This window comes from Gossypium arboreum, chromosome 10 (genome assembly GCF_025698485.1).
Source record: "Gossypium arboreum isolate Shixiya-1 chromosome 10, ASM2569848v2, whole genome shotgun sequence".
Taxonomy (NCBI): Eukaryota; Viridiplantae; Streptophyta; class Magnoliopsida; order Malvales; family Malvaceae; genus Gossypium; species Gossypium arboreum.
In genome coordinates, this window is record NC_069079.1 from 39,268,201 (window position 1) to 39,284,968 (window position 16,768).

General features: G+C 31.2%; 1 protein-coding gene and 1 pseudogene across 1 annotated transcript; one reads left to right on the forward strand and one right to left on the reverse strand.

Moving 5' to 3' along the window:
- Positions 1-11,333: 11,333 nt before the first annotated feature.
- LOC108487901 (CAAX prenyl protease 1 homolog) lies at positions 11,334-12,771 on the forward strand (annotated as a pseudogene).
- A 697-nt stretch (positions 12,772-13,468) lies between these two features.
- Positions 13,469-15,338, reverse strand: LOC128282036 (uncharacterized). The gene is made up of 6 exons (XM_053020257.1): positions 15,161-15,338; positions 14,923-15,044; positions 14,280-14,446; positions 14,102-14,190; positions 13,947-14,039; positions 13,469-13,863 (listed from the first exon to the last, which is right to left on the reverse strand). Exons 1-6 carry the CDS (start codon positions 15,336-15,338, stop codon positions 13,469-13,471), a joined length of 1,044 nt encoding a protein of 347 aa, XP_052876217.1.
- Between the last annotated feature and the right edge of the window lie 1,430 nt (positions 15,339-16,768).

Below are 16,768 nucleotides of genomic sequence, written 5' to 3' on the forward strand. Positions count from 1 at the left end.
ATGGTCCACCCTCACAAACATTTTAAGTGAAATAGATGAATACAGAAGGACAATTTCGAATATTTTGATCCCTCGTAAAGTTTTTTGTTCATTTCGTTAAGTAAATTGTAGAACTTTGCCGCTTCTTCATTTGGCTCCTCATCAGGTGCACTTGTTCCCGTTTCGCCAAAAACATTTCCACCAATATTTCAATCGTCGGATGCAATAAAGTCAGGTGGAAATGATTGCTCACCATGACTGTGTGTATTAAATGCATCTCGCAACATACGTTCCATGTCATCTTGTCTAACATACTCATGGTAAGTAGTATCAGGATAAGTTGGATTAATTGTTGAAAAAGTTCCACTAGATGTACATTCTCTATGGAAAATCCATTTTTTATACCCCCGAATAAAGCCATCAACAATTAGATGTTCGTAGACAATTTCACGATAATGCCAATTGATGTTGTCACACTTCTTACACGGGCAAAGAATCATATTCTCTTGGCTTGCATTTTGAAATGAAAAATTTAGAAAAGTTTGTACTCCATTTCGATAGGCGTTGCTTACCCTTGACAATTTCATCCAACTCCTATCCATTTCGTAGTTCTTGAAATCTAAAATTTACAATAAATTACACAGGTAAGTTGTTTATTTATAAGTATAATTAAGTTATGTAAGTAAAGATATGATATATATTTATGTATTATGTAAGTTGTTTATCTTATGTAAATTATGTAAGATATGATATATATTTATGTATTATGTAAGTTATGTAAATTATGTAAGTTGTTTATCTTATGTAAATTATGTAAGATATGATATATATTTATGTATTATGTAAGTTATGTAAATTATGTAAGTTGTTTATCTTATGTAAATTATGTAGGATATGATATATATTTATGTATTATGTAAGTTATGTAAATTATGTAAGTTGTTTATCTTATGTACATTATGTAAGATATGATATATATTTCTGTTGATGGGATTGTGATTGTGTTCATGGGGAAACACAAGGAAAGTGAAGATTTGGTTATTAGATTAAAAATAAAATAAAAGTAGACAAAATATTTTTCGTGATTAAAATAAAATAAAATAACATATTAGAAATAAAACTTTAACTACAATTTAATTTAATTAGGTAATTTAAAAATAAAATAAAAGTAGACAAAATATTTTTAGTGATTAAATTAAAATCAAATAAAATATTTAAAATAAAACTTTAAATACAATTTAATTTAATTAGGTAATTTAAAAATAAAATAAAAGTAGATAAAATATTTTCCGTGATTAAATTAAAATCAAATAAACTATTAAAATAAAACTTTAAATACAATTTAATTTAATTAGGTAATTTAAAAATAAAAAAAGTAGACAAAATATTTTTGTGATTAAAATAAAATAAAATAACATATTCAAAATAAAACTTTAAATATAATTTAATTTAATTAGGTAATTTAAAAATTAAATAAAATATTTAAAATAAGGTTGGAGAAAAATCAGCCATTATTGTTATTTTAATAGAAACACAAGCTACTGAAATTAAATCAAGATTTTTAACTTTTAATTAAAAAAATTTAATCCAAATCCCATTACAATTTATGAATTTGGTTCTATTTTAGTCAACATTATATTTACTTAGCGTATGGCTGCTATATTGTCTTTGATTTTTGAAGGACCAAAATAATTTAATAAAAAGACATGGCAAATTGGATGCCAGATTATAATAGAAAACATAAGGAGTAAACTAGATAGCAAATGTAAAGTAAGTAAAATGATTCAAAAATTTTTACAAAAGGAAAACCAGTAATTAAATTTATACAAAATTGGAGCCCAAAAGATTAATTTTTCTAAAATCATCATCATAAAATATTATTGATTAGAATTTTGAACTAAAACTTACCTTAATAATTTCAACAACCTGGAAATGTACAGTCCACTTGCCTCCGTTAGCACAGACAGGGTCTTCCCACTTGGGCTCAATTTTATGTTTGAAACAATGGAAGTCCGCTCCCACAGCCAATTTACTTGGATGATGTATGTTATTGTAAAGACTGTAAAAAGAAAAGTTCAAACGTTTAACCCATAGCTGACATTCACTTGAGAAACAAATAGAAACTAACAAAATAAATTATTATAAACAGCAATAGTTAACTTCATTGTAGTGAGTGGACTAAATTAAAAAAAAAAATTGGAGTACCAAACACAAAATTAATTATAGATTATTTAAGGATTTGGTACTACAAATTCATCATGAAGCCCTATTTTAAATAAACCATATCAATTCATTAATTGATCAATAGTTCCACCAAGATAATAGAATAGATTAATGATATATTGTGTCGACAACTTACCCTAATTAATAATTATCACACACTTAATCATATAAGACCTGCATATAGATATTGAATTCACATTTGGGCAGTGAATTTAACATATTTACAGAAGCAATTAAATACAACAAAACATAAGTAACCAACCCCCTTTTGGACAGCATTTACACTCCAATTAAACAAGCATTAACAATATTCGGTAATCATAGGAAACATGTCCTGCTTTGGGCAGCTTCAATCTTCCAATTAACCATGCATTCTAACAACTTTTATTTCAAAAAAAATAAAATCAGCCAACATTTATTCACTGACTTTTTAGAAAAAAGAACTTACAGTATGGCAGATAACAGAAAAGTGGATGGCAGAAAATGCAGTAGCAGCAGTGGGTTGCCGATGGAGATGCAGCAGAGGGCTGCCAACAGCGATGCAGAGGGCTACTGAAGGCGATGCAGAGGGCTGCTGAAATTTACTTGTAATTAACGAAAAAAATTGAAAAAGCAGCCATTAAAATGGAAGCAGCCATTAAAATTTATTATTAGAATTTTCTAAATATAAAAATATACAATTTTAAAGATTCATATAAATAATATAACTTTATAATAAATAAAGTATATATAAATATATAATAATCATAAAATTAATTACTTTTAATTAAACTTAATTTAAAGTTATTTATCATCCACGAAAACAATTGGAGTGATCAATGAATCGAAATTTTTTTAAAGTAATCGCGAAATAGCACTTAAATTTTTATAAAGCGATAAATGTTGGCATCTCTGTCCCAAGTAAAATTAAAAGATGAAATGAAATTATTCACTCCCCCACTATCAGAAGCTAATCGGCCAGTTCAGAAAAGTAAAAAACAGATGAAAACCCAATAAAAAGCTTATTTTTGAAATGATTTACAAAGATTCTTGAAATTGTTTCTATTTATCAGCTAAGTAGAGGTTTAATACCAACTTTTTTAATTTACCAGTTCAATTTCATGACATAATAACATTACAATTCTGAATTTAAACACCATACTAACTTTGGAAGTTTGTGAAGAGGTTTAATATTAAGGCGCATTTAATTCGTTAATGTGAACTAAAAGGTTTCTATTAGCTTCAACAATACGTTTACTCCCCTCTAAGAGCCAGCCCAGTTTTTCTTTGACTTTCCATTTTTAATAATCTCACATAAACACACACATTTCAATTCAGTTCACATTCCAAACTATGGTCGCCGTATCATTATCCGGCAGATCAAAGCTTTGGGTTTTAATCAAAAGGTTCATAATGTTTTTTTTTTATTTGGTTTTTAGACCTAATATTTTCCTTTCTACATTTTTCAAACTTCTTGTTTTCGTGAACAGAATATATAAAGTCATTTGGTTTGCATCTTCTTTCCATAAGCAATTCTAAGACTAACAAAATAAAATGCAATCAAAATCATAAAATGAAATCAAACTTAATAACTTCGTAGCTTTTAAGAGTAAAATACCTCTACAAACCGAATTTCCAGCGGTAGCGGAGGAGAGAAGATGCGTCGGAGGAGAGAAGAGGCGAAAAGTTTCCTTCTAAAACTGAGAAGAGAAGATTGGATGTTGGGAAACTAGGGTAAAAAATTTGGGGGAGAAGTTGGGGGAAATTGGGGGGAAATCGGGGAAATTCACTTTGGCAGAGAGTAAAGCAAATTCGGGCCTCACAAAAATGATGTCGTTTAAGTTAAAAAACAGTAAAAGTTTGCGGCGCTTTCAGCAAACGCCACTAATACAAGCCTTCTGCGGCGTTTTAGAAAACCGCCACTAATAAAAAGAACAAAAAACGACGACGTTTCCCACCAATCCCCTAAAAGATATTCGTGGCATTTCCTTCAAAAATGCCAGTAATTCCAACTTTTTGCGGCGTTTGAAATAAAGCGCCACTAATAACAAAATACAAAACGACGCCATCTGCTGTCTCTTGACAGATATTTGTAGCGTTTTATAGGATTCGCCACTAAAAAAAGATAAAAAAGACGACGTTTCAATTGACAGAACTTTGTGGCGTTTTGGAAAACACCGGTGATTCATGCCTTTTGTGGATTTTTTACTAAAAGCGCCACTAATAACAAAGTTTCAAACGACGGTGTTTTGCTATCCATGGATATTTGTGGCATTTTTCTATAAAACGCCGGTAAATTTTAATATCATTTAGTCTTTATATTTTTATAATATTATTAATTAATCAAAATACTTAATATTATTAACACTAATTAATCAAAACTCTAAACCTTAAACCATTAAAATATATCCCCATAACCTTAAACTTTAAACTATATCCCCTAAACCCTAAACTATATCCCTTAACCATAAACCACAAAATAATAACCCCTAGCCTTAACCATAAAATGTATGAATTAATCATAACCCTAAACTATGTCCCCTGATCTTTAAACCACAAAATAATAACCCTAATTAATCAATACTCTAAACTTTAGACCATTAAACTATATCCCCTACTAAAGTACCCTAAACTATATCCGCTAAACCCTAAACTATATCCCCTAACCATAAACCACAAAACAATAACCCCTAAGCCTTAACCACAAAATGTATGAATTAATCATAACCCTAAACTATATCCGCTGATCCTTAAACCACAAAATAATAACACTAATTAATCAATACTTTAAACTATAAACCATTAAACTATATCCCCTACTAAAGTACCCTAAACTATATCCCTTAAACCTTAAACCACAAAATAATAACCCTTAAGCCTTAACCCCTAAACCATTAACCCATAACCCATAAACCCCTAACCACTAACCCATAACCCTTAAACCCCAACCCTTAAACCATAAGCCATAAACATAATCCCTAAACCCATAATCCATAAACCTTTAAATAGTAAATCTTAAACCTTTAACCTTAAATTATACACCCTAAACCATAAAATGGGCAAATAATGTAGTGTTTTAGTTTTTTTTTTTTAAATTGAGTTTTAAGCGGTCTAATTTCAATATTATTTGGGTCTAGTCGAGATTGATTTAAATAAAATTTGCCCTTCTAATATAATTACCAAAATACTTTTATATCTAATATTAGATTAAAATATATGATGATAAAATTCATATCATTATTTTCTCTAGCATAATGTTATAATTATAAAATGATTAATGGTATTGTTAAAATATAATAAAATTTTAAAATATTTGTTGTATTTTGATTAAAATATAAAAATTAGAATACATCATAACGTACTTATAAGTTATCTATTCTATTTTGATAAAAAGTATATATATTAAAAATTTAAAATTTTGACATAATTGCGGCGTTTATAACCCAAAACACCACTAACACGCATATATAAAAACGCTAACATTTTTGGTCAATCTTAAACATATTTGCGGCGTTTTAGAGGAAAACGCTGCTAAAGACAAATATATTGCGGCGTTTTTCAATAAACGCCGCTAATGCCAGTATAGCTCAACTACAAAACGACGTCGTCTTTCTCATCACTTTTGCGGCGTTTTCGACTAAGTGCCACTACTACTCGACATATAGCGGCGTTTTCCTGAAAGCGCCGCTAATTCCACGTAAGCTTAATTTAAATGACGTCGTTCACCTCAATATTTTAGCGGCGCTTTTCTAAAAACGCCGCTAATGCTGATCTTTTGTGGCGTTTTTGCCTAAGTGCCGCTAATTCCGTGGAAACTCAATGTAAACGATGTCGTTCTGCTGAATCTTTTAGCGGCGCTTTCTTTAAAACGTTGCTAATGCTAGATCTATTGCTGCGTTTTAGGGAAGCGCCGCTAATGTTCAACCTTTAGTGGCATTTTCTATTAAAACGCCGCTAAAAACGCCGCTAAAAACCTATTTTGCTATAGTGATTTTTCCATGTTATACTCTCGTTTGTTTACTCATTTAGTGAAAAGTCAAACCCTCCTTTACCTGTGGTTTTTATCCTCTTTGGAGGAGTTTTCCAATAAATATTTGTGTTCGATCTTCTCTACCTTTTTATTTCCTTGTTTATATGAGTCAATCCCCAACATGTTATAACAAAACTATTTCTTTGCTTAGGCCATCGTGTTAAGCCTTATACAGGTTTCAGTTAATCAAAATTCAACCCACTTGAGTGGGACATATTTGACAAAACAGAAGCATAGGTCGACTTGGATACTAAGTCTCCCAATCAACTTTCTTGACTTGAGGTGGTTTGATTAGCTTGAAAGTCTTATTATATCTTGATGATTAAATAGTTATTTTTTAAAGATAAATATCATATTTATTCAAGGGAGTTTTTCAAGGATTTATCTGTTGATTTAAAAGAGTTTATCTTGCTGTTATGATAGCCTATAAATAGGTTTCATTCTCTCTTGATAAATCACGACAAAGAGGGGTGAAAAATCTTTACTTTCTTGAGTTTTTCTCCTTACTAGCCTTTGTTTTTTTTATTACGTTGGGGTTGCAATTAATTTTTTTTTTTTGTATAATGATAGATTGGGCTTATTTAGATGATTGTAGATGATTATTGAATAAAATCATGAGCAAGGCTCCGCAGATGTAGGACCATTGTGTCTAAACTGGTTAACAAATATCGTGTGTTAATTTTTCCTCACTTTGCTTCTTGTGTTACTTTACATTTAATCTTTATACTCGTTTCTGTTCCAATGATAGTTGGAACGAAACTATTTTTCAAATGCAAATTGAGGACTTTTCAATTACATCACATATGATGTGATAATTCCTTTTCTCTAATTGGTTTAAAAATTGATTAAGAAATAAATAATAAAGTTATATTATCATTAGACCTGATCATGGACCAAGTCACCTGCCTAGGTCCAAAGGCTCACCCAAAAATTGGAAGGGTTTGAACAAAAATATAGGCCCCAAAAATAAGGCCCATTTTCTAAATAGGTCGAGCTACGAGTAAGATTTTTTAACCTAGCTTGGTCCGACCCGAATTTGCCTAATTTTTTTACTATTGTTTTGTCACTCTTTATTGCCATTTTGATGTTGTTTTGCAACCATTTTACTATTATATTGCTACTTTTTTATTGTTATTATTTGAATATTGTATAATTCTTATATTATTATTAATTTTGCTACTGTTTTAGAGATACATTTGTTTGCTAAGTTGTAACCATCTTAGTATTGTTTCAGTGTATTTTGATGTATTATATTTTTTAAATTTTTTTTTATATAAAAATAATATAAATTTTTTAATACGAGTGGGTTAGGCTGGGTTTGGGTTTAACATTTTTTTATCTGTATCGACTTGAATAAAATTTTAGACCCATTTTTCGTGTTGAGCTGAAACTTAGAAAACAAATCTGAAATTTTACATTAACCCGATCCAAACCCGAACCCAACTGATCCATGACTAAGTCTAATTATACTATTAAATTAAAATAATTAAGTGTTAATTAAAGTTGATAAATAAAATTAAAAAGGGTAAATTACACCAACAGTCACCCAACTTTGGGGTAGCTGACAAAACAATCACCTAGATTTCATTTCAGTCACTCAACTTTCAAAAAGTTACAAAACAGTCCCTTTTGCCGTTTTCTGTCACAGATGTCACGGCAAAGTATCATGGCAGGTGACGGGGTCTAACATTTTCTTCTTCCCTAAACCCGTTTCTCCCTCCCTCATTCTCTTTGTTCTTCCTTTAAAGAAATCCCTGTAATTTTCTTCTTCCCTAAACCCCACAAATTTCTTCTTGCTTTGAAGACAAAACAAACGCAATCCCGATAATTTACCTATCCCTTCTTTTATTTTTGCTTTTCAAATTAAAGTTTTGAGTTTCATTTCTCTCACAATCCCTCCTAAACTCTCTCCAATTGCAGTATACAATACTTGTTGTATACTTGTAAGTTGTAACGAGAAAATAGGCAATTCAAGCTTTTACAAAGATAAAATTTAATATGGAAATTAGGACTAAAAATCTCAATGAACGGTGCCTGCATTCAAACTTATAGCAGAGAAAAACACAGTGAAAGAAAGGACAAATTTCAAGCTTTTAATGGGAAAATTTTTTAAATGGCTGGTAAATGGCCATCAAGTTCTAATCCGGGGATGCTAATCAAGCAGCTGACAACTTGGCCAAATCTGGAATAAGAAGATCGTCTCACTCGCTTCTGCCAAATTCAACTTAATGCTTTAGGTTCTGCTTTCGTTCTTCGTTTTTACTTAAACTTTCCAACAGAAAAAAAAACAAAAGAAGAAGAGGAGGAAGAGAAGAAGAAGAAGGTTTAATGGTTAATATGTCGTGCACCTAGAACAAAAATTTCCCTCTTTTCAAGCTCAAGTTCTTTGTTTCTCCTCCTCTTTTTAATAACTTTTAATTCAATATTTTTAATATCTTCAAGCTTGTTCTTAACCAAAGCATCTCCAGTAGAGGTTTCAATCGCTGTAAATCCGGATAATTGCTCTTCAAGCAAAATTATCTGCCCCTTTATCTGGCTACCATTACTATTTTTCCTCTACAATTCCTCTATCAACTGCTTTGCCATGTCTAGCTGCTTTATTTCCATGTTACCCTACCTTATAATTTCTTGAAGATCCTTTATCTCAGCCTTAAGTGCAGAAATTGTAAAATTGAGCTTGCCAATTTCTGCAGTTTTGCCAGTTAAATCCTTCTGCAAATAAGCAATGCATGACAACTTCTCTTTTAGACTATGCAACTCAAGCAGTTTCCTTTCAAAGGTTAATTTCCTACTCTCCAACTCCTCAATGGGACTCTGTGAATGCTCTATTTCTATATTTGGGTTCAAATTCTTTGTGTTAACCACTTCAGTCCCCTCCTCATTTTGCATGTCCTCTTCCTGCAAGAACTTTGTTTTTTCATTAGACTTATGTATAAAAGTGAAAAATATTGAAAGGGATAAGATGAAGTAATGAAAATTAAAGAAATGGCGGAGGGAAATGGTGGAGCAAGAAAAGTGGTGATTAATGTTGCCGGTGAAGGGCCAAAAGGGTCTTCACCAAAAGATGCAGAGGCATTGAGGTGCACCCAACAAAGCTTCGATTGAATCTAGTGCTGGTACTACAAGTAAGCCACCAAAAGCCCCAGTTGCATAACCATGAAGCCACTTCACCAACGTGGCAAGTTAACTTGCCACATCACCTGGTTAACTTGCCACGTCAGCAATCCCGTTAACACTTTAACGGTAATTGTTAATCATGTGACTATTTTGTCACTTTTTTATAACGTTAGTGACTATTTTGTAACTTTTCGAAAGTTAAGTGATTGAAATGAAACCTAGGTGACTGTTTTGTCAGCTACCACAAAATTGAGTGACTGTTGGTGTAATTTACCCAATTAAAAATTGTCAATCTCAATTTATGCGTTCGAAATATATGATAAAAGATAATATATAGGAGATAAGATTAAGAAAAAAACATAAAGATAAATCTAGTCGTCATCAATTATATTTTCATCAATTAAGTTTTTATTTTTTAGTTAAATTTGGTTTTCAATATTTTAAAAGAGTTAAATTTAATCATTAATTATTAAAGAGGGTTGAATTCTTACTTTTAATAAAAATATCAACTAAAAGTTAAATTTTAAACATGAGAACCTTAATGGTAGTTCATATTATTATTTTTAAATTATAAACATTATATATATATATATATTATTTTTAAATATCTTTTATAAATTTTAAATTATTGATTAAAGTAACATATAAAATAAATTATGTTATATTAATATAAAGTATATATGAACTGTTATGATACTTGTGACACCAACCAATATCATAAAAAATAATATTTTAATTAATATTTTCGTAAAAAAACAAGGGTAAACTACAAAAATAGTCACTTTTGTTTGCCTCATGTTACATTTTAGTCACTTATGTTTGAAATGTTATGTTTTAGTCACTTATGTTATTATTTTGTTACGAAGTGATCACTCTTCCGTTAAGTTCTGTTATCTCCCTAACGGTAATCCTACGCGGCAGTCCAACTAGATATTAAGTGCCAACTTGGATTTCCAAATGGGATGAGAATAGATTTTTAATTAAATAAATTTAATTAATTTAAAATTTTAAACCCAAAATCTTAGTAGAAAAAACCGTTCATCTCCCCTATTTTTTTTTTAGCTTTCTTTTTCATTTGACTAAAAAAAATCTATTACCATCAGAATTTTTTACATGTACAAAAACAAAAAAGGATTCAATGGAGGTTCTAGGTATGTCTTCTTTACCGATAAATTTATGTTCTAAGACTTAAAATCAAGTGGCTTGTTTGTTCAATCCGATTTTTGTTTGTTTGTTTATTTGTTCTAAGACAAATTTATGTTTTCTTCACGTTCTTGAATAATTGATTTCTCAATCCGTTTGTTTTATCTGAACCGGCTTGTTTGTTCACAATCCCTTTGTGGGGATTCCATATTTTTCAAGTGTCCTGTTTAGTGATTATCAAAAGAGGACGGGGGTTGATCTACTAATTAAGTAGCTTACAAGTTGCAGGAAATTGGGCAATCATGATAATGAAAATTTTCACTCGAAAGTACCAAAACATGTACTTGCATTTATGCCACGTTGAGACGTTTTATGTTTTGTGTTTTTGCCCATGTGGGTACTTTTAGATATGATCGAAGGAGTATGTTTCATCATGCTTAAGTGGTTTGTATCTAGTTCTTTGGGGTTTATCTTCCTGTTGGTTGCTAAAAAAACACTGGAAACATAAGTAAAAGGATAATTCCAAATATTTAGATAGTCCTTGTTGTTGTAAACTGTTGATTAACTAAATATACCTTATTGGTTTTGAGGGTCCAATGATTTGTAAGATAATTTTAACCTGTTTATAAGTTTTATCTTTTGCATTTCAACCTCTTTGGCTTTTAGTTTTTTTTTTCTGCTTATTAAGGAATGTGTTGTGCAAAGTACATGACATAGGATGTGGGACTTGTTAATCACTCGGTTACTTATGTTCTTAAAGAAGTTTTTTCTCATTCTTGTACTAATTTGATGGTTATTTATAAGTTTGTAAGTGCTCTGTTCTTTTTCTCTCCCAACTTACCCTCTGTTATTTACAGGTTTTATGATATTAATGTACTTATTTGAAACTTATTTGGACTTGCGGCAACATGCTGTTCTCAAATTGACAACTCTTCCAAAAACATTGGAAGGAGTAATCAGCCAAGAGAAATTTGAAAAGTTTTGAGCCTATAGTCTCTATAAGAGGTTGGTTTGTTGTTTCTATTGATCATTTACTAGATTACATTGTTACATTAGGGAATAATCAAGCTTCCTTTTAACTTGATTTGACATAGTCCTTGATGCATCTCTCTTATTTCGTAGCCACTTCCATTTTGTTCATGAGTTTGTGACGATCCTGATAGATTCTGCAATTTTGTTCTTTGGCATATTGTCTTGGTTTTGGAATGTGAGTTGTTTGCTGTTTAATAAATGGATCATCCCTTTTGTTGATTGTCACTATCTTGTAAATTAATTGTTATTTATGGCAGAAATCAGGAATTTTCTTGCCTTTACTTGGTCTAAATGAAGAGAATGAAATATTACACACTCCTTCATTTTTGGCTGGTGTTATGATATGGCCACAAGTTAGTTCATGATCTTTTCTTTGTCTTCTTCATCCCTTAATACAATTATCATTTTGTGTAAGTTAACATAGACCATTTATTTGTGGTTTTATATTGCAGATCACTGACCTACCCTTTTCTCTTTATTCAACTTTTGTAATCGAGGCCCGCCATGGTTTCAATAAAGTTCGTATTCTTAATCGCTAAATCTCTTTCTTGTTTCTTTGTTTATTGTTATTTTTGGAACTTTTTTTTTAATTTTAAGATCACACTTATTTGCTGTTCCTAATTATTTTCTCATATGTTTGGCAGCAAACAATATGGTTATTCTTTAAGGACCTTATCAAAGGAATATGTCTTGCTATTGTACTTGGTCCACCCATTGTTTCTGCTATTATTGTCATAGTACAAGTAAAATTGTGTACATTTCTAGTATTTGGTCTCTCTGGTCAAATATTACCAGTCTTTTCTATTATAATCAGACAATTGTTAGTTTAACAATGAGATTTTATGGTCTTAATTACTCTCTAGTCTTTTTGCTATTATTGTTATCCTTTTTTTTACTATGGTGAATCTTTATTTTGTGATTACAGAGTGGAGGTCTTTATCTGTCTATCTATCTTTGGGCATTTATGTTTGTACTTTCTCTTGTAATGATGACAATTTACCCTGCTTTGATAGCTCCACTTTTTAATAAGTTCACCCCTATGAGTATTTCTTAACCATTGTGTCATAGTTTCATTCAAGCTTCCTCGTTTCCCCTAAGTCTAATTACATTTGTTTTGCTTTGGATGGCACTGTGGGAAATAGCTTCCTGAAGGAGAGCTCAGATTTAAGATTGAGAATTTACGTTTGTTGATGATCAAGCTGCTGCAGTCCCACCTACAAATACTTTTTATGCTTATGCATTGTCAATCCACTCCTACTAAGAACTGATTAGAAGAAGCTAACAGGGTCGAAGAGGACGAGGAAGAAATCATAGGTGTAAATAAAATATGAAACAGACATGTAAATTTAAAATTAATTACCAAATAATATGAGCAATTTCATACTAGAAAAATTAGAATCTTTTGTCTCGTAGTTAACAATTATTTTTACTTAATTAGCATTGTAAAAAGGAGAGAAAGAAATAAACAGGCACTGCATTACTTTGATCCTATATTTATATATTTTTTTTTACTTCAATTGGTTGTTGATTTGGTCTACAAAATGAAAGTAATCAATTTTAATTTCATATGTGGTTGCCTTTTCCATGAATACCTCACGTGTAGTTTATGAAAATTTTACTCTATAAGTTTGCTCTACAAGATATATATTTTAGTTTATCTATATATATTAGTGAGGATGAAAATAAACTTATGAGATATACAAATAAGATCCTTAAAAGAGTTGAACATAATGCATAGTAAGGCAAAAAATGGCATATAGATGATATCCTTAAAAGATGTAAGAAGAGTTGAACTATTTTGCTCCCCTTTGAGAGAATATGTATAATCTAACATTTCTCAAGTAATTTTCCAATAGTTTAACATTTCAAAAAAAAATTGTTTCAAACCCTCAATTAAGACAAAATGTATAATCTAACTATTGTTAACATGATTCAACAACCCTTCCAAAAAGATATAGTCTTTATTCACAAAACAAATTTCCTTTTGAAAGGTAATTTGGCCCTAAAATTTGCTGTAAGGTTTGAGCTTTGTTGGGTTAAGGGTGGTTGGCTTTGTTGGGTTAAGGGTGGTTGGCTTGATGTGTTATCCATTGAAGTGGCTTGGTTCGAAATTTGTAGGCTCGATGATTGGCTTGCCATTTGGTTACTCCCAATAATCCCTTTGCAAGTCCTTGTATTATGGCCCGGTTTGCCACATTTGGTGCAGTTAGCTTGCTGTCCTATCTTGCTTAATTTTGGTCCACTCTTTCTTTCTTCACCTACTTCCTTCCTCCTTGTTTGTTTGGGTCTTCCTAGGGGCCTTCTAATTATGGGAGGAAGAATGGGTTCCATGTCCCTCACATGTTCCCATTGCATAGGACCTATACACAAAAATTTAAAGATGTCAAACACATTTTATAAATAAGTAATATTTCATAAAGGTTTAGAGTTTTAAGGCTATTACCTTTTACAGGGTTAATCAAGTGGCTGTAAATATTCAACTGGGTAGTGACAGTATAACATGTATTGACGTAAGTTTCAGGGTTCATAGAAGTAACTGCATGCAAGAAACAACATGCTTACATGGGATTCCTGACAAGTCCCATTTTCTGCATGAACAGGAGGAGTTGAGGAGGTCAACCACATGCTTGTTGCCTAATCCACAGTCTACCTCATACTTCTCATTTCCAGCATATACCGGCCATATACTACAAACAAAGTAACATTTTAAAGTTAAAAAATTTTCCATCCAAGTAACAGAATTCAAGCTTAGTAAAAAAAAGTTAGCAAAACTTACTTATTGAACTGACTAACAATTTCAAACAACTTCTTCTGTATCCTTGGACATAAAGGTCCAGGATACTTCTCAGCAGCCTCTCTCATAGAAACCAACCTAGTTATGACTTTTCTTCTAATTATTTCCAACATCGTTAGGATAGGTTTATCTCTAGCTTCTAAAATGATCTGTAATGAGAGGAGAGTAAGTCCTTAAATAACTCTAACAATAATTATACAACATGAAGTGATAAATAGTCAGATTTAAAAAATAAATTTTAACCTTGTTGAAACATTCGTTGTTGTTGTTCAAGAGTAGATCGATTTGCATCTAGTTGAGAAGTGGGCTCTTGACCAAGTCATTGGATCCTTGTCACGCAGACCAAGCCTCGCAGATTCTCGACAAAGACCTCATTTCGGACATTGCTTCTTCAAATTGTCTTGGAAAAGTTGCTTTAGCGACTTTCCGATGTGAGACGCATAACTTGGCCTCTAAATCCTTCTATGTTTTTAAAATTGTTGTAAAGATGTCGGCACAATTTCTTGCTTCACATTAGGGAACAACAAAGATATCGCTTCTATTAAACCACGAAAAACAATTAAAACAACATGATAAGCAATCATTTTATATAAATAATTTAGCGTATACTATGACTTTATAATACCTTTTGTTTGTCAGACATGAAGCATATATTGTAGGAGTTGTCGATCTCCAAATCCCTCTGTAACAACTCGAGGAACCAAAACCATGATTGTTTGTTTTCACTCTCAACTGCAGCAAAAGCCACTGGATATACACAATTATTGGCATCAACCCCAACAGCAGCAAGCAAATGTCCACATAATATCCCTTAAGCCAACACCCATCTAACCCTATAATTCTCTTACAACCAGTTAACCAACCTGACTTGCATGCTTCAAGGCATATATAAAGCCTCTGAAATAGCCTACAGTCTAATTTACAGATGGTTGTTGTACCAGGGTTGCTTCTCCTTAACTCAAGTAAATAATCGTATATATTGGCATATTGGCCTTTGTGATTCCCTTGAACTAGTTCTAGAGCCCTAATCTTAGCCCTCATGCATTTAGTCCGAGACACTATTGTTCCAAAATCCACCCTAATATCATTTTGTAAAGATGTTAAGGAATAATTGGGATCAACTTGAAATTTGAGTAAATAATGTCTAGCCATCCACTTTGAAGTAATATTTTTATTTTTCATTACCTTGCCACACTTATGGTGGTTGACTAATGTCTTAATTTGCCAACTCCCATCCATTGGATCCTTGGGATTTAATTTGGATGCCCACAACGTCCATGGACAACAAAGTACACAGACTGCTTTCACCCTAAGCTTGTCATTCCTAGTTAGTTTGGTTACTACCCTATTTATCCTCCCATACTGTTTAACTGCATCTTTTAAAATGTCTCTACTAGGGAAAACCGAACCTTTTATCAATATAGGGTTCCTCATATCAGTTTGAGGATTGAATAGATGGTACTTTTTATTCCCATATTTATCATAATCCACATCATTATTCAAATCATCATCACTGTTACTATCAAAATCATCTTCTAAACCCTAACAACTTGAACCAAATAAGTGGTCTAACTCTTTCTGTATCATTTCACCTACTAGTTCAACCTTTGGTTCATCTACCCTATCACCATCAGACTCAAAATAATCAGAATAAGAAGTACTTGACTCATAAGCTTTATATGAACTATCATCTGAGTCAGACGCTTCTCCTCCAAAATCTCCCCTTAAAGTATTTTGTTCAACATCAAACCCTAAACCAAAAAAGGAAAATAAAACATTATACTAGTATCAACAAATTGCACAACAATTCAAACCTGAAAAAACATTATATCAATTTCAGTTCAATTTAAAAAAACACCACTAATGAATTCGTGAACATTTTAGGACATTCGGACAGCAGTCGATATTCACATTTAGACAGCATTAAAATACACAATCTAGAGCATGAAAATAATAGTCATTATTCACATTTTGACAACATAAATATGCGCATTAAGATACATTGTGACAGCAGCTGTAAGTTACATTTGAACAGCATAAATATGCACATTAAGAGACATTTTGGCAACAGCTATAAATTACAAGTGCAAATTGTTAACACATTGTGGCAAAATTGGGAAACTTCAATCTTTACTTCGACAATTAGAGTGAAGTTAACATTATATACATATTTAAATCAATTATTTTTTATACACTTGCATCAAACTACACCTGAGTTAAAATGAAAAGATGAAACATAAGCATAAAGGACTGACAAAAAATAAGGTTTGTTTTGCTAGAACAGCGACAAAAATTGAGCAATCACAGTTCATTACAAAAATTGAGCAACCATAGTACCTATAAATGATTAAGTTCAAGCTATAAAATTATATTAAAAATAAGATGATCATTGCAAAAAAATAAAAGGAAGGCTCTTTTCACTAGCAGTAACATGTAATTAAGTAAACCATGTATTTTCTACTAAGATTTAA

Coding starts and splice junctions, on each gene's coding strand:
- LOC128282036 (XM_053020257.1), bottom strand. CDS start 15,338: ATGAGGGCTAAGATTAGGGCTCTAGAACTAGTTCAAGGGAATCACAAA. Junction 14,447..14,922: donor TCATGTCTGACAAACAAAAG/GTATTATAAAGT, acceptor CTCTCATTACAG/ATCATTTTAGAAGCTAGAGA. Junction 13,864..13,946: donor CTTGATTAACCCTGTAAAAG/GTAATAGCCTTA, acceptor TTTTGTGTATAG/GTCCTATGCAATGGGAACAT.